The following is a 21,832-nucleotide window of genomic DNA, read 5'->3' on the forward strand; positions in this document are numbered from 1 at the left end:
CCCAGCATCCCCCTGTAGAGTCCCATTACCATTGCACCCAAAACCTCCCAACAAGCCCCAGTGCATCCACATCCCCTCTGCACCTGCATTCCCCACTGAACCATCTGCACCCAGATTGCCCCACACAGAACTCTCTCAACTCACACCTGGATCACCCCACACTAAGCCCCTCCACATTTGGATCCTGCATTGCTGAGCCTGCCTCCCACACCTGGTGCACCTGGCATGGAGGAACAGGGCCTTGGGGTGTTTCTGGGGCAGGCCCAGTCCTTGTTCTGTGTCAGGATTGGGTGCAGCCTCACCGCTGAGTCCATGTCCTGTGGGGCAGGGGAGCTGCACAGTGATCTCCCACCTCTGTGCAGCCAGTGGCTTGTGCTCCCCAATGCCATGCTGGAGCCTCCACATTTATTAGACAAATAAAATTTGCAGAATTTTAAAATATTGTGCACAGAATTTTAATTTTTTTGGCACAGAATTTTTTATTTTTTGGCATAGAATGCCCTCAGGAGTAAATATGCAGAGGATTAGCAAGGAGATTTAATGACTGGCACCGAAGATGGTGAATGGTTGTTGTCCAGAGGCAATGCATTGGTGAGAAAACCCCCTCCTATCTAGATACTGCGATTCCTATCATGGATTAATTTTTGTTTGGGTGTATTCCTGTTTTGTATCTGAGAAATGTACCCCGCCTCAGCATCCATTTTAGGTTCTCTTTTATGGTGAACAGCTCCAGTACCAAAGTTTTGTCTGAACAGACTGTCTGCACTGAAAGTTCTACTGCACCTTGGAGAAGTCATGAGTAGTAAAAAGGTCCAGCAGCTTTTTCACACGCAGGAATCGTATCTGTTTGTGCTTGATTCATGTTCAGAAAGTTATCTTCACAATAGTAAGGATTAGGAACTAATTTTATTTTAAATGCAAACTTAGATTCTACAGAGGTTGATGGCACTCATCCCAGGCAAATTGATGAGTGGATTTTTCAAGCCATGATAATGCCGTATCGTAGGATCGAAGAAATTTAGTGCTGGAAGAGATGTTAGCAGGTGATCTAGTCCATCCCCTGCACTGAAGCAGGACCAGGTAAGCCTAGAGTCTAGACAGTCACTGACAAGTGTTTGGCCAACCTGTTCTTAAAAACCTCCAATCATGGGGATTCCACATCTTCCCTTGGCAACCTATTTCCTGTACTTAATTGTCTGTATAGTTAGTTTTTGCCCAAATGCAACCAAAATCTCCCTTGCTGTGTGTAGATTAAGCCAATTCTTCCCAGTCCTACCTTCAGCAGACTTGGGGACCAAATGATCATTATTCTTTTTGAAACAGCCCTTAACGTATTTGAAGACTGTTATTAGGTCCCTCTTCAGTCTTCTTTTCTTAAGACTAAACATGTCCAGTTTTTTAACCTTTCCTCATAGGTTGATTTTTCTAAATCTTTTATCATTTTTGTTGACCTTCTCTGAACTCTCCTCAATTCTTCCACGTATTTCCTAAAGTATAGTGCCCAATACTGGTCATACTACTCCAGCTGAAGTCTTGCCTTTGCTGAGTAGAGCGGGATAATTACCTCCCATGTCTTGCCTATAATGCTGCTTTAATACTCTCTCTGAAGAGTGTCAGCCTTTCTCGCAACTGCCTCACATTGTTGGCTCATGTTCAATTTGTGATCCACTATAATCCCCAGATCCTTTTCTGTGGTAATACTGTATAGACAGTTCTTTCCCATTTTGTATTTGTGCATTTGATTTTTCCTTGTAAATGTAGTTCTTTGTTTATCTTTTTATTTAATTTCATCTTGTTGATTTCAGATCAATTCTCAAATTTATCAAGGTGATTTTGAATTCTGATCCTGTCCTCCAAAGTGTTTACAATCCCTCTCAGCTTGATGCCATTCACAAATTTTGTAAGCATGTTCTCCATTCCATTGTCTGAGTCCTTAATGAAAATATTGAATAGTATCAGACCCAGGACAGACCCTGCGGGGCTCTAATAGATGCTTTCTTCCCATTTGACAACAAACCATTCATAACTACTCTTTGAATATAGTCTTTCAACCAGTTGTGCACCCACCTTTTAGTAATTTCATCTATACCACACTTCCCTAGTTTGTTTTTCAATTGAAGGAATTAAAAGCATGTGCAAAATTTGAAAATCTAAACAGTAAAGGCAATATATCTGACACATTAGAGTCATATTAAGTTCTATAGTTTACATGCTTCAGGCATGGGGAAGAGTGATGGACTCATTAAGGATAGGCTTTTAACTCATCTTAGATTTATTATGCTGAAGCATCTTGCTCAGGTGGTGATTTCAGTTATACTTTAGTATACCAACTTGCTTGGTTTGGTGGTGACTAATTTACTATTTTACACATTAGGTGATATAAAAGTGTCCCAGGCTTGAGTTCAGTGATAAATATCCAGTTTCTTAAAACTCTCAACCTTGTTCTTTGGTTTTCTGTTGAGAGGCCTCTAGACTCAATTGATCCACTTGATATATCTTGTTAAGAATGAAAATGCAATTTAGTTTAGAGAGGACTCTGGCTTGAATAAAAGAGGTTTATATAAGATTTTTTTTAATCCAGAATTTCAAGGAGCACACCTTGTTTCGGAAATGCATGGATTACAATAACTTTGCTCAAATAGATATGATCTGGGTTAAATTCCTATCTTTCTTTCCAACTATCAGTCATAAATTTGTGCACCAGAAAGTAATTTGAAATAATTTTTCAGATTAATGCATTTGATCTCCTAAATTTTGACTCTCATTTGAGTTTAAAATTTATTTAGTAGTGATTTTTCCAGTTGCAGAATGCATAGTAAAAATGTTTTAAAAAATATTGTATTTGTTTAATATGATTATCTGACATTTGGGACTCTCTTGTAATTTAAGGAGTTACTTTCTCACTGACTAAATATGAACATAAACTTGGTAATATAAGACTTCTTGTGTGTGCATATTAGTTTGTGGCAGGGGATGCTCTTAAATCCTGAGCTGCTAACACTGATGATTTTATCAGTTTTTCTTTTACTATAGAAAACAGAATTGAAACTCTCTGTTAATAAATGTGTGTGCAAAATATTTGTGTATATTATGGAGACATCAGTAACTGCTGCTTCTTAAGATGGCATTGAGCCTGTCACTTGTAGTTAACCACGACTGAAATCCCTGTTTTCCACACTTCAGTGATTGAACTTAGGCCTGGTCTACACTGGTTGGGGAAGGATCGATCTAAGTTACGCAACTTCGGCTACGTAAATAACGTAGCTGAAGTTGACGTACTTAGATCTACTCACCGCAGTGTCTTCACTGCAGTGAGTTGACTGCTGCCACTTCCCCGTCCACTCTGCTTGTGCCTCTCACTCTGGTAGAGTACCGGAGTCGATGGGAGAGCGGCCGGCGGTTGATTTATCGCGTCTAGACTAGACACGATAAATCAACCGCCGCTGGATTGATCGCTGTCTGCCGATCCGGCGGGTAGTATAGACAGAGTTTCCAAAATTGGCACAATAACAGTCAAGAGGACAACTGGGTTTCATATGTCTTTTTTCCCCCTTAAGTGTTTACTGATTTTTCTGTGAAACTCCCTTTTAAAAATGTTTGTTTTTTCACACTTTTCTTTAGCTCGCCATACATAGCACCCTAAGTGGGTAAGTGAAGTTTGGAATTTATGGCAACTGTGCTTATGTGGACACAGCAATTAAAAAACCACAGCTGGCCTGTGCAAGCTGACTTGCTCTCACAGGGCTCAGGCTAAAGGGCTGTTTAATTGCGGTGTAGACATTTGGCGTCGGTCTGCAGCTCGGGCCCTGGGACCCTCCCAGATTGAGCTCCAGCATCTATTCTGCAGTTAAACAGCCACTTAGCCGAAGCCCCATGAGCCTGGGTTTTAATTGCAAAGTAGACTTACCCTTACACACACTTCTCTTAATATTTTGGATGTAGCTACTTAATTAAACATACACAGTTATTTCACTTATTCAGGATTAATGTTTGAGCTATGCAAAGATTAGCTAGTGGAAATGTGCAGATCCATCAGATACCTGAGTTATGGACAAACACAATTTAAAAAAAAAAAGATTTTCTCTTGACATTTTTTCTAGATAGCTGTATTCTGCATTCACCCCGATGAGGCAGTGGGCAGCAGGACGTATAAGGGTGGACCATCAGGAAGAGATGGAGCATGAGGGGGAGAGTGAAGGTCTGTGTAGGATGGGGAAGAGAAGGCTGATAGACCCAGTCTTAAAGGGGACATGATGGGCTGAGTGGGCTTTGGGGAGATGCATGGCAGGTAGCAGGATTGTACAGAGGGCCAAGAGGAGAAGAGTGCTTGGAGACATTGGTGGGGGGAAGCAAAGGGAAGTATGCAAGAGGAAAAAGGGATGGGAGAGGTGGGGACAGAAGGAAGGGGTGTGGCACTCCACTATTGACAAGTCTCTTATGATTCATCAGAGTAAAGATCCTCTTCCTTTGCTTCTCCCTTACACAGGCCTCTCCCAACTCAAACACCAATTCTTCATTCATACTGCCCTCCACATAATTCTGTTTCTCTCACACTCACACTCACACACACGGTGATTTGAAGGTGAACTGCAAAGTAGGTTAAATATATCAGAATGGAGAGTAAAGTACATGATATATTAAAACAGCCTTTTTTTCCTTCAGATTTTTCTGTTTGTGTTTTTCCAGTAGTAAAATAGGTCTTCTCCAGTTTTAAAGTTCCTGGAATGTAATTCATCCCATCTTAATTCAGTGAATTAAACTAAACCAAATTAAAGCCACTTTAATTCTGAATTAAGCTAAACCAAAAATTCAGTAAATAAAGTAAACTGAAGTTAGGCTACTTTAATTCTGAATGTGTCCACTCCGGGGGTTTAATTCAGTTTAGCTAATCTACCTTAAATTCACACATATAGTTAATTTGGATTAATTTTCCTGAATGTCATGCAAGGAAACCTTTAGGCTGGAAGAGATACAGCTCACTTTTAGGCATCCAACTTTAATGCCACAAAATTGCCAGTGTCCTCCAGAGAAGTAGTACTGGCAACTAACATGTGATACTGCATTATGTAATTATTCATTCCCTTCTGCTTTTTGATCATTTGCTAGTAGATACGTTTGTCTGCTACTGTAGCTTGCAGTTCATTGATGTAAAAGTATTGATTGCTTACTGACATTAAATGTGGGGTTTTTTTTTTAACAAGAGATGTATTTGGTATTCAGTAATGATAGAGAAGCTGTACCCATCATAGCCCAACTTGTTCATCTGTTAACATGAGCCGGTTCCTGAAAATGAAGTTTTTAATGAAGGCATTGAGATACCATAATAAAAAACTAGAAGAAAACAGGTAGTTATGGAGAATAATCTGTTTCTTTTTCTAAAGAACTTCATCTTTAAACAGTCTGAGGGTTTGCAGAGTTGTGTTTAGGTACAAAGTTCTGAAATTTAAATACCTTTTCCAGTAAAAGTATAAAAATAGACAAATTTTATTTTGCTGTTTATGCCTATATTTTTTCAAGAAATTTCCTACATTTTGCAGGATATTTTCTTTGTTTGTTTTCTACAAGGTGTTTGGATGTGAAAATGTTCTAAGTCTTTTTTATGAGTTTGTAAATATTTTTCTGAAACCTTGAGACTTGTGAAATTCATAGTTAATATGTAATGTGGGTCAGTTAAGTTTTATAAATTAGTTGATTAAAACATTTAACTTTGACTTATGTGGAAAAATTGCAGAGGAGAAGAAATGAAGCTTGTGTTTTTAATAGAGAAACATCTGCATTAACTTTGAAAATATTGGCATTGGCATCTGGAAGGTGATGTAAAATTGAGTTATTACAAATTAAGAATGTGCTACTGTTAGTTTCCTGGGATATAAGCAGTAGGAAATAAAAAGTCATGTGTACAAAGTATTTTCCATAGTGCATATTGAGACTCTCACTATTCTATGTATTTAGTGATGGATTGCCATTTTGTCATTTTTCTTCAAAACTATAAACTGTTAGTTTACATTCCCGGTGAGGTATCACTTAATTGTGATTAACAAATATGGATGCTGGGTTATTGTAGTGAAATTAATAGTTTAAGTATTTGTTGTTGAGACCATATTTTTTCTAATCATAGAGGTGAAAAGAATGGCACATACGTTTGTATGTATAAAAAGAGTGCAAGGGTAATACCTTGTTTTCAGTATTAACTCTAGCTCGTCTTTCCACACCCTTTATACAAGTGCTATGGCTGGAGGAGTGAATTTTTGGGAGGCAGATCAGGACGAGCGCTTTGGGAAAGTGAGGCTCTAGTCCAGATGTTGTAGAACTGGAGTAAGTCCCGCGCTAACTTTTTCTCTTCAGTTGCTGATAAACTCTTTTTATTTTTTCTTCTTATAAACACTAAGCCTTGAAAAGACCTTGCTGTCTGCAATTTTTTGTTTTAAGACATTCCACTAGTTTACAAAGCGGTCAGGATGATTTATGCAGTGTTGTAGCCATGTTGGTCCCAGGATGCCAGTGAGACAGTGTGGGTGAGGCAATATCGTTTATTGGACTATGATATGCAATTTTTATTACCGTGGTGTAGGTGCACAAATCCACCACTTTTGCTTTAGTTTTAGATACAGTTGTGGTTGTAATTTTTGTGTACATGTTGCTTTGAAAATCTATTTATTAACAAAATTTTGCTAATATGTTTTAGCTAAAGTATTTATGAAATATCACAACTCTTCAATAATGTACTGTTCTGATTAGAAGGTAACCGTATATGGGTTTTTAAATTATTTTTTCTTGCCTGTGTTACAATTCAATTATTGGGAACAGTCAGGAAGGGAACAATTGATCTGGCATTGCATAACAATCAACAATAAATTTTCAGGCATGTTGCTACAGAAAGTCATTCTGATGTAATTTGATCAGTATTGTAGTTACCACTATCTACCTTGGTTCTGCACTATTCTTGTTTGTTAAATCATAGTTCTTTATAAATGTAGTCTAATTAAACACAAGATGCAGGCTGCCACAAATTGATTATCCACAGTAAGTGACAGCTCATGTTACTCACTTGGCTTGGGCTTTGTGGAAAAAAATTAGTATCTCTGCTGCTTTATGGACTTTGCCACTTGGTAGCTATGATGTATTCGTCAGTAATTTTCCAGAACCATGCTATTCTCACTGTGAGCGTTTTCTGTGTTTCTATATATTCAAAATTCTACCCATTGCACATTATCCATTAAAAATATGCTACATTATAGTGTTGGGCCTCGCTGGCTGCATACATTGTTATTTATGGTGTTAAATAACTGTAGGCAACACTTTGAAAAACACACACAAAGTTTCCTCACTGAAGCATTTGCATGGTAACTTCAGTTTATGTGGGATAGCACTGTTAAGCCAAGAGATGTTGAAGGCCAAGATGAGCTTAATGTAATACTGTATAGGAAAGCTGAAGGAAACAAATGTTTTGAACAGGGAAGGTTTCTTGGCATACAAAAGGCGATTCCAAACACCGGGATGGTATAAAAGCCAGGATTTTAGGGGACGAGACAAAAGGCCAGATTCGAACATAAGAACTGCCATACTGGGTCAGACCAAAGGTCCATTGAGCCCAGTATCCTGTCTTCTGACAGGTTTCAGAGTAGCAGCCGTGTTAGTCTGTACTCGCAAAAGGAAAAGGAGTACTTGTGGCACCTTAGAGACTAACATTTATTTGAGCATAAGTTTTCATGAGCTACAGCTGACAGTGGCCAATGCCAGGTTCCCCAGAGGGAATGAACAGAACAGGTAATTGTCAAGTGATCTATCACCTGTCGCCCATTCCCAGCTTCTGGCAAACAGAGGCTAGGGACACCATCCCTGCCCATCCTGGCAGGATTAATACATTGATGAATGTATCCTCCATGAATTTATCTAGTTCTTTTTTGAACTCTGTTATAATCTTGGCCTTCACAACATCCTCTGGCAAGGAGTTCCACAGGTCGGCTGTGCATTGTGTGGAAAAAATACTTCCTTTTGTTTCTTTTAAACCTGCTGCCTATTATTTCATGTGGTGATCCCTAATTCTTGTGTTCTGAGAAGGAGTAAATAACACTTCCTTATTTACTTTCTCCACACCAGTCATGATTTTATAGACCTCTATCATATTCCTGCTTAGTCGTCTCTTTTCCAAGCTGAAAAGTCTGAGTCTTATTAATCTCTCTTCATACGATCAGCACGGGAGTTTTGACCTGCTCCGTTTCTGACCTGGGCTAGTTCACCCCTCCTTAGGCAACCTGGTGACCCCAAGCTTCCCAAGTAACTGGGATTACAGACACAAACCACAGTGCCTAGCTTGCGTAAGCAAGATGTATGGAATTGTATCTGCATATGCCAGTTCTGAATTTGGTTCAGTGGGAATAATTAAGAGGAGAAAGACACTAAAGCTCAAGTAACATGCTTGCAGATGGGTTTGAGGATGAAATTCTCTATGGGCTAACTTCTCTATTTGAGCAATTTTATTTTTTTTAATTTTGTCATTTTAGAAGCAAAGTGGGAGGTATGTGTGTTTGTTTTTTCACCTTAATTTGCAGAATGCCTTTTTAGTTCCATTTTACAGTATTTAGTGTTGGAGTTGTTGGGAACAAACAGACTTTGTCATGTGTGTTCACAAAGCTCCTTTCTGTAGTGCACAAGTAGGAATAGTGCATGATTAACTTACTTAGGTTCTATCTGAATTTGACTATACATCAGCTTTACTCCGGCTGCTTTTCTGGGCTTGGTCTACGCTAGCAACTTATGATGGTATAACTACGGTTCTCTGGGTGTGGAAGATCCACATCCCTGAGTGACGCACTAATATCAACATAATGCCTGGAGTAGACAGCACTGTGTAGATGGGAGGGCTTCTCCTGTCAATATAGCTGCTGCCACTTGGGGAGGTGGATAACAGACGCTGATGGGAGAATCCCTCCCATAGGTATAGTTAGTGTATTCACTGAAAATGCTGAAGCTGCGCCACTATAGTAGTTAAGTGTAGACAAGACCTAAGTCAGTTACTTTGTAATTTAGTTGGAGTCTGAGCTCTGGTAACATGCTAAAAGATACGTGTGGTGCAGGAAGCTGAAGGAATAGTTAGTGTATGTCTACACTGCCCAAATTACAGAGTGGCCGTGGCAACGCTGCCACATGGGCAGTGCAGTCATGCTTTATCGCCGGGGGAGAGCTCTCCCGGCAATAAAATATAACCACCCCGAACGAGGGGTAATAAAGCACCGTCTATACTGGTGCTTTTCACTGCTAGAACTTTTGTCAGTCGGGGGGGGGGGGTGTTTTTTCCTAGGTCCTAGGAGGTACAGTGTTTTTAATTACCCATAAAGCGTCATGCACATCTACATAACAGTATGCAGGAGGAATGGCATTTCCACGTGCTAGCACAGCCCTTTTCTCCACCCCATACTCAGATATTTAACTGTTTCAGTTTTGAACTGTGACATAGTGTTGAGACTTACACAGGTGCATTTGATACCAAAATGAGAGAAGAAAGAGAGACTGTGCCCTGTTTGTTACGCTTCTCTGAATTGTTAGCAAATAAAAGGAGACGAAATGGATCTTTTTATGGAAGCTTTTATAAATTGGACTGGCACCTTATAAAATGATGCGGGGTAATTTAAGTTTCAACATTTTTATTTATTAAATGCAAAATACATTACTAAGGTATTTTAAGCTAAGCAAGTTAGTTGGAAAGTGCAGGAAAATTTTGTGTATATAGTTTACTTTTACTCTGTGTACAGATTTCCTCATGCTTGATTGGCATAAACATGTTCCATGCCAAAGGGAAGATATGTAGTTTAGATAGGAGAGGATTGATATAAACAGAAGTTATTGGAATCAAATTGACAAGCTCTGCGTAAGCAGACTTTCACTATGACTGATTCATATATTATAAACAGTCAAAATTGATATAAAAACATCACATAAATGATGAATAAACTTTTTAGAGTGCTAAAGAAAAAATATATCTGTAAGCACAAATGTAATCTTCTGTTCATTCTAGTTATATTTGTAATGGTTAGAATTCGAATATCAGAGCATTTTCTACCCTCTAAAACTATGGTGGGGGGGATGCAGGAGAAAAGGGGAGATGTGAAGGGGCAGCGGCAGGAGGGAAAAAAAATTGATTTCCAGTATCAGGAAATCAGTTTTTTTTGTCCAGATGAGGTGTGTCAGCATGTATTTGGCACATTAATAAGATATTAAACTTTGGACACCCCATAATAAATGGGCATTACGTAATAATTTCAATTGGTCAGCAGCCATGAGGCTATCATAGGAAATCACCATGGACCAGAACTACTCTAATTTACTGAACTATGTCACAAATAGTACCAGCGTAGTTCAAATGATAGTCTTTGTAAAGCACAGTACTTCTCTGAAAAATGACTTTGGAAACACATAATGCAGTTTTACATACAACATTTATTTGGTTACAAAGTTTAAAAAAAAAAAGTTAAAAAAAAAACAAAACCTGCCAACTTTGCAAATGCAATCAGAGATCTTAGTCTAGACCCTCTTGTAATACTGCTAATAAATAATTGTCATGCTTTTTTCTTTCTGGCTTATGCCAGTACCATTAATAAAGATTCAGTTGATAAAATTCTGCTCTCAATTGCATCTGTGCAACATGTCTCTCCTCACTGGGAGCAGAATTTGCACCTGGAATTATAACTTGGTTAGCAATTATGTTAAAAATGCGCAAGCCAAAATTCACCTTACTCTCCAATAGCATTGTTGGATCTGCATGGATAACTGGAATAAAAAGCAGTAAAAAAAATTGGTGGGGAAAAAAAGAAGGTCTGCAATTCTGACTCTGAATACACACAGTTCAGCAATTCTGTTGAGTAAGAAAGTGCTGGTTTTTTTATACTTAACTGTTTTTCAGAATTGAGCCACATTTTATAATAGCTGCTACATATTTGCTGCCTTTTTATAAGAAATTTTTTTCTTTAATGGTGTTCTGAGCTAGTACTAAAAATTGCTTTGTTTCCTTTAAAAATTCCATCTGCTTAGAGAAGAGGTCACTTAGCTATACAGTATGTGTTATGGCAACATGGGTAGAAAATTTAGAAAGGCACTGATTACATAACAAGTTAGCTGTTAACTCTCAACTTGCTGCCCATCCAGGCACAAACTCATCATATGCTGCTGTTGGTGGTTCTGAGATCCAAGTTGCATTTATATTATCAAAATTCTCCAGAAATGGTGGAAGTTACAGTGTAGTCAGGCACAAGTCTTTTGGGTGAGATGACAGAGGGATGGTCTACATTACATAGTTAGGTCAACGTAAAGCAGCTCATATTGACCTAATTATGACCGTGTCTACACTACAGCCTTGTCCCACTGATGTAACTGTCCTACTATACTGACATAATAACTCCACCTCCACGAGAGGCGTAGGGCTTATATTAGTGTAGGTGGGGTGACGCAGTGTCAGTGTAGACACTGCCTTACATAGGTCTGCTCTTGGCTGTCTTGTCAATTTCACGGAAGAAGCAGTGAAATTGGCAAGAAAGCTGGACAGCCAGAGCACCACTTCCCCTGCTCCTCTGGAGACCTGGATGGCTGGACTGGCTGGGAGGTGGGGGGAGAATGAACCCTGCTCCTGGCTGGTATCTGGGGCAAGAAGCCCAGATGGCTGGACTCCACTCCCAGCTGGGAGCTGAGGCGAGGAGGCTCACCCCTCCCCTGCTACTGATGGGGAAGTGAGAGGTGAGAAGCCCCAGGTGGCTTTCCTGTTCCCCGGGGAGCTAGGCTATTGCCTCAATTTTGTAGCTGGGAGTCATGAAATTGACAAGGCTGCCTGGCTCTGGGTGGGGAGTGGATGCAGACAGCTGGACCCCTGACAAGGAGCTGCCAACAGATCTGAGGAACCAGGCTCTTCTGCTATTTCAGTTTGCTAGGCCATCTTTGAGTGTGTGGCTAACCAGTTACAAAATATACCTAATCTGATTGGGGCTAAATTTGAAACAGTATTTTGGCTTTGAAAAGAAACTTTAAAGTACTTAAAAGGTTAGCCCTATTGTAGAGGGAACCATCTGGCATGTGCTAGAAGGACGGAAACCTCAACAGGCTTTGTGTCAAACCAGAAATGAACTTCTCTGAATGTTCAATCCTATTCTATTCTGAGTTTAAATACAAGAACTGGTAAAAAAGTAGATAAAGACAATTTATTAATCTTGTTTTTGCAGTCCACTGACTCTCCCCCACCCCACCCCTTCCAAACTAGATAATACACCCATTGGTCCAAGTGAAATAGCTACTTTTAGACCTATTCAAACATCTGAGTTTTGGCTGGAGGCTTTTTTTCCCCCTCTGCTTTCCAGACCCTGATGAATCTGGCTTTCTGGTTGTCTGATAATTTTTTTTTTTTTTTTTAAATCTGTTAGCGACTTTCACTTAGCACCGTTGTCCCAGTTGCTGCAAGGCAGCCATGTTGCCAACTTTGTTGAGCTTTTTTTATTGTGAATCTTGAGATATTTGGTGTTGGGGGGTCGGGGTGGGGGACTGTCTCGGATCTTAAGTGATTTGATTATGTGAGAATCTTAGCTTCCGTTTAGCTCCCACCTCCCAAACCTTCTAGCTGCATAGTTGCAGAGAAAAGCTTGGAAATGTGAACCTTAGAGGCTCAAAAAGCAAATAGAAGCAAAATGGTTTTAAAAATCTCATGATTTCTAAGTGAATTTCATGGCTTTTTGGAATGTGACCCATGTCTCTTGAATGGTTGGAGTTGGCAATACTGAGACAGGGAGGAAGCAGAAAAAGTCAGTGTTGCTTACTCTAGCGATTTTTATGACAAGTCTCTCAGTAGTTGGTGGTGTTCTTAAAGCGCCAGGTCTTGGAGTCTTCTGACGACGTGAAAATCTGGCTTTCATTAGGGGAAAAGATGTAACCTTCTAGTCCTCGTGGTTGCAGAGACAAACTTGAAAATGTGCTGTGAGTGCACCGTAAAGGCTCAAAACCCAGAAGGCAAATAAAAAGAACCTAAAATATATTATTTTCAAAAATCTGCTGATGTTGTCGTAACATCTTTTGTGTTAGGCCCCAAAACATCAAGAGATTGGCTAACTTTTTTTTTTTTATTGGGGTCACAATTGTTCAGCGTAACATACTGTAGACTAGTCTGAATATGAATGAGGAGACTGTAATAACCTTTAACTGTTCTGTGAATTGTAACTCTGGCTAATACAGCACACTTTATGCATTTCAATATTATAAACGTAATTTAGAAAAAAAACCTCCCACAATATCAGCTCAGAGTAATTCAAATAAAAATACTTTTGGGATTTATCCAGTTAATCTACAGAATATTGCAGTGCCTACTTTCAGTTGAGATTTTTAAAATATCAAAGTATTTTTCAAGTCAGTATTTTTTAAAGTAAGATGAATGAGGAGGAAAATAAACCATGTCAGGACTCTGTTGACTGGGCATCTAGCAAATAGATACTAGTATACACCACTTCAGACATTTACTTCTTAAACACTTTGGGTAAGAGAAGAATGACACTTGGGGAAAAATGGCTGAGTTCAGTGTTGAAAAGCCACCTGTTAAAAAAGTGTAAGCAACAATATATTATAATACAAACTCTTGCATGCATCTTGAGGTTCTAATAATATCACAAACAGATGATTACAGATGATTTCTTAAAGTATCTTTCTTATTCTGTCCCTGGTTAGTATTTGAAGACACATTTTAAAATGTTCAATGACTAGGGAAAAAAATCTTGAGCACGTTTTGTATTTTACAGTAGGTATAATTGATGATGATGATAAGTTTGTCTGGGGATGAGGATGTGGTAAGTGAATCAGCTCTGACCAATACCGTAATCTTTTTGCACAGTTTATAGAGTTTTGGTTTTGGGGTTTTAAATCCTTAAGGCTGCCAAAATGACAAAAGCCCTGAAACCTTACATCTCTGATATTTATGATCTTGATAAAATTTACAGGAGTGAAAGCAAAATGGCAGGAAACAGCCTTGTTCTACCAATCGTGCTTTGGGGTCGCAAAGCTCCCACACACTGCATATCAGCCATACTATTAATGGATGATGTTTCAATGATTGTCACAGGATGTCATGATGGACAGATATCTCTCTGGGATCTATCATTAAATCTAGAAGTAAGTCTAAATCTTGAATTTTAATGTTTCTGTATTTAAAGGTGCGTATCATTATCCTGAAAGCGGATTTTATACTTTGGTATAATTATGTCTGTTCCAGAAAATATGCAGTTGTTTTCACACTGCTCCTTTATCCCTCCCCTCTTTCTCACAACTAATCCCTGATTTTGTGCCATGAACAACTCAGTGTTATGTAAAGAGCTTCGTCTACAATAGATAATTTAGCCAGTACAGTTAACTTAATATACGCTACAGTTCTTGTAGTAAAAGATGCCTTAATTGTTAAGTCTTTTTTTAAATTCTCCTCAAAAAGAGTATTTGTACTGGCTAAACAATTTGAATAACACCTCAGTTATGCAGTTGTAGTTTGCATCTAAAAATCAGATTAGCTGTCCATGCAGGATTTCTGTTGGCCAAAACTCTAAACCCTAGTGCCTAGTATTCAGTATTAATTATTGATATTCATAGGCTTAGTGTTTTTTTTTTCCAGAAGAGATTTGATTTTTTTAAATAAAAAATCATTGCATCGTGGAAAATCAATAAATCCAGCTGAAGATTGGTATCTCGTGTCACTTGTTTCTGGGCCTTTTTGTTTTGGGGGACAAACTGCTAGATCAATTTGACATGAATGACAAATGCAGGTAAACTTTTTAGTTGGGGTTTGAAGCCAGTAATTGCTCATCTCAGCTGACAGCCAGTAGCTGAAATGAGAGTTTTCACACATGCCTTTCCAATCCTTGTTCCCTGGGAGCTAATGTTGGCTAGGGTAATTAATTTTTAAAGCCAATATTTCCCTTCCCATGTCTGATGACTTTTCTTGACTCAGAAGCTGCAAAAGCTGCTGCATTTCTTTCATCTTCAGCTGATTGGTTTATGAAAACACACATCTAATCTTGGAAATTTACATTTAATTTTTTTTAAATACTAACTTTTAAAAAAGCACATCCTTATTCTTCAGCCTTTATTTCTTTAGAAACAGGATCAGAAGGGGGATTGGTAGTTTGAGATTGAGACTGCTTACTTACAGGTTTCAGCTGCTGACTCTTACAGCTGCAAGTGCCCATCTCAGACGGGCTTTTTTGGCCTATAGTGATTTGCTGGAAACAAATAGCTTTCAGTTAAAAAGCAATCCTCTTAGAAAAGCAGTAACACAAATCAGGCAGTGGAGTTATATTGGGTAACTGCGGTTCTCAAGCAGTTAAAGGCACTTGTTTTTTTAACCCATGCCCATGCAAAACATGCAAGTGTCTAATACAACCAGAAATCTTTGGGTGGAGTGTATATTTTTAACAGGATTACTAGCTATAGGTCATGAAGTAGATATGGTCTTTCATAAATTTGAATAATTTTTTGTTTTATTTTAAACTTTAAATTTAAAACCCTTAATTTTGGGGAAGGACACGGTTTAATGGAAACTATGAATTAATTATTTTTGTGGTAAAACAGCATGACTTATCCAAATTTAGCATCCGATTTAAAAACCCTTGGTAGAGCCAGGTTGAATAAAGTTATGGGTCTTTCAAATACTTTCATTCCAGCACCTGTTGGCAGTTGGTTCTCTTGCACAGCAGACCAGCTTGTCATAGAGCTAGCTTGTCATAAAATACTCATACTTTTAAAATATTATATTACCACAGGTGCACTAATAATGCATATCTATCTATCTATCTAAAATCCTCTAGAAAACTTTTCTTGTCTTTCTGGTTATGTGATTAACTGCTCTGTTAATAGTAGGTACAGTGTGTTTACGGTATACTTTACTTCTGTAATTCTAGATTAATCCCAGAGCGCTGTTGTTTGGTCACACAGCTTCAATTACATGTTTGTCCAAAGCCTCTGCTTCCAGTGAAAAACAGTATATAGTGAGTGCATCTGAAAGTGGGTGAGTTTTCTATAGATTAATTAATGTGTAGATTTGTTGATTGAAAATAAAGAAAATTAGAGATGGAAGAGAGAGAGAGATCAGGTCACTTACAACAGAGTACCCCTTTCCAGTGGAGGTTTCCTAAAGTATTTTTATCTAGTCCTTTAAACACCCTACTTCCAAATAGTCTATGTGATGGGACTTCTCTAACCTAAGAACTCGATTCTTCTTGAAATTGCCATTAGATCTAGAAGTAAGTCTAAACCTTGTATTTAATCTTTCTGTATTTAAGGTGTGTATCATTGTCCTGAGAGAAGTTTTTATTCTTTGGTGTAAATGTGTCTGTTCCAGAAAGCATCTGATTGTTTTCACGCTGCTCCTTCATCCCTCCCCTCTTTCTCTTTCTCACAACCAATCCCTGATTTTGCACCATGAACAACTCAGTGTTCTACAAAGAGATTGGTTTACAGCAGATAATATAGCCAGTAAAGCCTACTTAATTTACACTGCAGTTCTAATAGTAAATATGCCTTAAAATTTAAGTCTTTTTATTTTTTTGTAATTCTCCTCAAAAAGAGTGTTTTTACTGGCTAAACACTTTAACACCTCATTATGCAGTTGTAGTTTGCATCTGCAAATCAAATTAGCTACCCATGCAGGATTTCTGTTGGCCAAAAACTGATTGTCTTGAAATTGTGGCAAATCCAGATACCCACATCGTGATGAAGAGGAAACAGCTGCCTATGTAGGTGGACTCAAGCTTAGCTCTCACTTAACAACCAAAAACACTGTCCCATTGCTTCTGAGAGACACAATTTTAAATCGGGACAATGAACAGGCATGTGTTTTTACTCACCATGCCTTTGCCTTTCTGTAGTCAAGCTCTCAGTGACTTCAGTAGGTGCAGGATAGTCCTGCTAGAGCTTGTTGGTGGGGAATAATTCCTAATATGTAGCTTAAATTTAATTTCTTTTCTATCATTTTATTAATATTTATCATTTGGTTCTCCTTTGTTCATTGTTTGAAGCTTTTCTCATTAGTTGAAAAGGATAATTTTGGAAAATAAGTTTTTAAATAAAGCATATTATTGGTTAAGTTGAGTAAACTTTCAGTGTAATGCAAAGGATTTAAATACACAACTCCTATTGACATTAATAAAAATTAATCATGATTAAATCACATGGTACTATGCTGAAAATTTACTCTCTAATGTAAACAATGCCTTAATTAAAAAAACCAAACAACACCCCCAAATGATACTGTAGCAACTGAAAAGAAAACTGTATAACAAGTTGTATTACACACTTATGTTTTAAAATCTGTTGATGTACTGGTAAAATGCAGCTTCTGCATTTGAACTATTTTATTCTGAGGTTTGATGAATCTGTAGAATGTGAATGTACTTTGACTACTGAATAAAAAGTAACCAAATATCCATCTGTCCTTTGTCTATTTTGCTGTGTACATTTTCTGTGTTAATTTTCTATAACCACAACCTCCATATCTTTTGAGACAGTCCTCTATGGTTGGACTATTTTTCTTTTTCCAGTGGAGACTGCCAGTAGCAGAGTAGCTGCTGTTTGAGCATTGGCCTGCTAAACCCAGGGTTGTGAGTTCAATCCTTGAGGGGGCCATTTAGGGATCTGGGGCAAAAATTGGGGATTGGTCCTGCTTTGAGCAGGGAGTTGGACTAGATGACCTCTTGAGGTCCCTTCCAACCCTGATATTCTATGATTCTGTACTGTCTGGATAATTTATTTGAAAGTATTGAATAGTGTCCTGTTTAACTGCTGCAATCTGATCTTTGTTTTGGAGAAGCAAGCAGTTCATTTTCCAAAAAAAAGACCTTTGTGACCCATCCTAGCCAGCAAATATTACTTCAGCTGGTGCATGATCTGACCATGTAATGTGGAGAACTTTTGCAGAACTCGTCTGCTTCGTTAGACATTTAGGAATTAACATTAGAGCTATTCTAGTATGTAACGGATGATGGTATGAATAAAATGTGTAATCTCTTTCCCCTGATGCCGTTCTCTCCAGCAATCTGAGAGAGTGAACTGTTGACACAAGGAAGTTAGGGCTGCATTTGCTTGTCTACCCACCTTGTCTTTTTTTTATAAGATCTGTCCCAGTAAGGATTCTGTGTGCATTTGAAATCTCCTCCAAGTATAATCTTCCTTTTCCCGAAGTGTTGGCAGTGTTTTAAAGAAGTCCTTAAAAAAGATTTTTGCTTTTGGTTGGGAGTATACACTGATATTAAAAACACAGCAATTGTGCCTGTCAACCATGTAAATTGTCCCTCTTTATCCTTAAATTGGTCTTTAATTTGAAAAGGTATGTGTTTATCAAATACTATGCCCACTAGTCTGTTCTTTTCTTTGGTTGAAGCAAAAAATGTCTGCTGAAACCAGTTAACTTTCATGACCATAATTTATCCATCCTGAAATGAGTTTATTGAACAAGAATAATCTGTGTGTTTTTTTTTTTTTAATTCTATTCTACCGTGGCTTTTTTCCCTGTTAATGACATCATTGAGCCCTTTTACATTCAAAGATGTCACTTTTAGGAAGACCATTGAGAGTAATTGTTTAGCTTATTGAAAAACTTGAAATTATTGTGATATTTAGCTGTTTGATGTCATGTATCCTTCTCTGGTCAATGTCTCACCTGTTTTGATTATGTTGCATTCATGATTGTGTTCCTGAATATAGCCTGGTTTCTGTTTGTAAACTTCCATATATATATTTCTTGTATTAATTCCCCCCGCCCCCCCACATCCTGATTTTTCCCTCTCCTCTCCTGCATTCCCCTTACTCTAAAACCACAAATAAAATACCAACATAACATGTAAAATAATCCCCAAATGACTGTGCTTTGCTGAACTCTGTACTCTCCTCACGAACGCTTGGATTTCTCTTGCAATCCAAAGGAGGTACAATTTTCACTTTGACCCTCAACCTTAGGGATAGATTACCATCTGATCATTTGAGTTATGGGGAGGATTTACACAGAACCCCCTAAACACTCTTCCCAATCCCCTCTTTATTTTCTCCAATCTCCTCCATCTTTGAATTCCTTCCTGCCCCCTTTGTCTTATTGTCCTTTTATTTCATCTGTGTTTTAAAATACAGAACCCAACTGTTAATGATCACCCCCAATTAAAGCAAATTCATACTATTTCCTTTATAGCATTTACATAGTTGTTATTCAACTGTTCATTCCTGGTGACTCCCAAGAAGTGCCTTCTGGTTAGTCTTTAGGTTATTCTCAGGTGTTCAAGTTCTCTTGTTCAGCTTCACTACTGCCATTGCCAATACAGTCGCTAGAGACGTTCTTGTCTTTTCTTTCCTATCTTCTTTTTCCTGGATTTCACTGTTTGCCAAGAGTTTTTCAGAAGCTTATCTGTAATTACTGCCTCTGGAGAGTCGTCTTCTACATATGAGATTTGGATTTTTATCCCAAGTGGCTGGAGTTTGTTCCCCCCCCACACACACACTTTTTTTTCAAGCTTCTAACTGTATAATGCTGATAGAACCGGAATGAGAGTTTAAATGGGAATTCCCACCTGTAGCAGATATCTGAGTGTTGCTGTAATTTCCCCCAGCTCTCTCCTCTTTTCTAAAGTTAGGGCAGAGAGGCCATGAAAAAAATTGCAGCTTGTGGTCTTTGAATATGAGCTCTGAATGCTCTCTGGCTTCCTTCCTAATTATTTTTTTCTGCTGATAATCATGAATTTTCACATTAAAGTCTCTAGGTTTATTATTATTGAGGGAGGGAGGTTAGCAGCATCCTATGTGATCTCTCCACTTTTACCTCTTTTAGGAAGCTCAGATATAACAACTCCACAATTAGTGTTTTTGCATACCAGATTGGGTTTCCTCTTTCAGCATTTCCAGGCAGCCCCTTATTTCTGTTGTTCTTTCTCAATCTGTCAACCAATTTAAGATGCATCTCTGCAGCTCTGCTCCATCAGTGCCATTCAGCTCTGCTGTTCTTTTTCTCTCATATTTGCTTTTCTTAGGCCAGTATCTAGCATGCTACAAAGTCCCTTCCTTCCTTCTTTACTGCAAGAAGTTCGGTGTCTCATCATTTCTCATGGCCTTAAACTCAGATATCATCTGCAGAATGTAGCCATTTGATTTTTCCTCAGCCCTGGCATTTCTGCCTAATATGGCTGCCATGTATTCACTTGGAGTCTGACAGGTCTCTCAATGCAGTGAGCCAGAAACACTCTTCTTAATGAGGTATCTTCTTAAAATTTTCATATTTTCTTGGAGAATCAATCCTCTGCTCTGTCTTTTTTGGGAGTTAGCAAGGCAATCTACCTCCATCATCCCCTCAGAGCTCAGCCTTCAGGCACCCCTGTTATTCTGGCCCCTGTTGATCTCCCCTGATTAAGGTAGTTTTAACAGTCATGATCTTCTTCCAGTGCTATTTACTGTGGTGTGCATATCCTCCATGCACCTGAGACCAGAAGATTTTTCAATAGCAGTGTTGTTGTTCCAAGTCTGTGCCCTATGCTTCCTCATGTTCAGAACCAAGGGCGCATAAAGGGCAGTATGGACTGACCTCCTCTCTAGTTTCTTTCTACTACTTGTAGTCTGTGATGGAGTCATTTAGTGTCCTCAGCTTTTGTTAGCTGAGGACACTAAATGTCCTCACAGTCAGACCCACTTTTTTTTTTCTTGTAAATATTTGTTCTTAGATAGTTAGCTGTTAGTATTATTTAGATGGCTTTGGGATTTGACCTGCCCCTTTCCCCCTTACTAGCTCCACCATCCAAGGCACTTACTGTGCCCAAGATACCAGGCTTTAAGCCCTGCCTGGCCTGCTCCCTGATCTTCCCAGTTAGTGACCCTCACAGGAGCTTCCTGTACTGTTTTAGGAAATCGCACATTCCTTTTAAGTGCAAAACTGCCATTCTTTTTCCTCCTGAATAGACAGTCTGAGGAGTTTTGGCTCTGCAGGCATTTAGTGGAGCTCTCTTTGAGACCCCTTTCTGATCCTAAGCCTTCCTGCTCCCTGGGACTCTGATTGGAGCATCCAGGTAGTGCCCACCAGGCACTGATGCTGTGTAGCTCTAGATCTTTGAGCAAGCCCAAGGACTTGTGTAAGAAGAGGCATGAGGAGGGTAAAAGCCCAAACACCCCCTCAAGATGAGGGATAAATTATCCCACAGCTCCTCTAAGAAAAGGACTGCTTCTCCCCTACCATTAGCACCAAGTGAGACTCCACACCCTAGTCAGGTGAGTCTGGAGCTCATGAGGAGTACCTGTCAACATCAGCGGTACCAAGTGCTAAGAGTGCGCTGAAACTGTCTACGCCAGGGGAGGGACTGATCCCTGTACCTACTAGAGAGAGAAGGGACCCTTCATCTGCACTAGCGGTACTGCACTGCAAGAAGACCACCTTGCATGAAACACACACTGGTGGATCCACCTAGAGTCAGGAGTCCTATTGTGACAATTGGTCTATAGCTATTGCTTGCTTAGGAATTTAGCATGGAAAGTAGGTTAAATTATTTTCAATAAGGAATGGTATAAACTGGTGCAAGGGAACCAGATGGAGACTAAATTAGTCTAAACATAATAGGTCACATTGGTATAATTCAAGGACTGCGTTGAAATCATGGATGTGGAACTGGAAATTGATGTGTTGAATAGTAGGCGTGTTTGGACAAAATAATGTGGGGATGGGCTATTTCTCCCATCACTGCCTTTTTGGGTCCTTAAGGAAGGAGACTGTGTTGGGAGAAGAACCCATGGATGCTACTGGAGTGAGCTTCACCATCATGGTTGTCACCACCACCATATCTTGGAAGCGCAGACCTTCGTT

The 21,832-nt window shown here is 38.9% G+C and overlaps 1 protein-coding gene across 5 annotated transcripts in view; it reads left to right on the plus strand.

Moving 5' to 3' along the window:
• The window catches only part of WDR7 (WD repeat domain 7), a 346,125-nt gene that overhangs the window by 7,463 nt on the left and 316,830 nt on the right, over positions 1 to 21,832 (plus strand). For 4 of the 5 annotated variants that reach the window (XM_007055311.4, XM_043547547.1, XM_043547549.1 and 1 more), the window contains exons 2-3: positions 13,962 to 14,133; positions 15,909 to 16,015. In XM_007055311.4, coding sequence (XP_007055373.2) covers positions 13,975 to 14,133; positions 15,909 to 16,015 — 266 coding nt within the window. In that variant the 5' untranslated portion in view covers positions 13,962 to 13,974. Of the gene's footprint in view, positions 1 to 927; positions 1,081 to 13,961; positions 14,134 to 15,908; positions 16,016 to 21,832 lie in introns of all 5 variants that reach the window. The other variant, XM_043547548.1, reaches the window with a different exon arrangement.

This window comes from Chelonia mydas, chromosome 5 (genome assembly GCF_015237465.2).
Source record: "Chelonia mydas isolate rCheMyd1 chromosome 5, rCheMyd1.pri.v2, whole genome shotgun sequence".
NCBI classification, from domain to species: Eukaryota; Metazoa; Chordata; order Testudines; family Cheloniidae; genus Chelonia; species Chelonia mydas.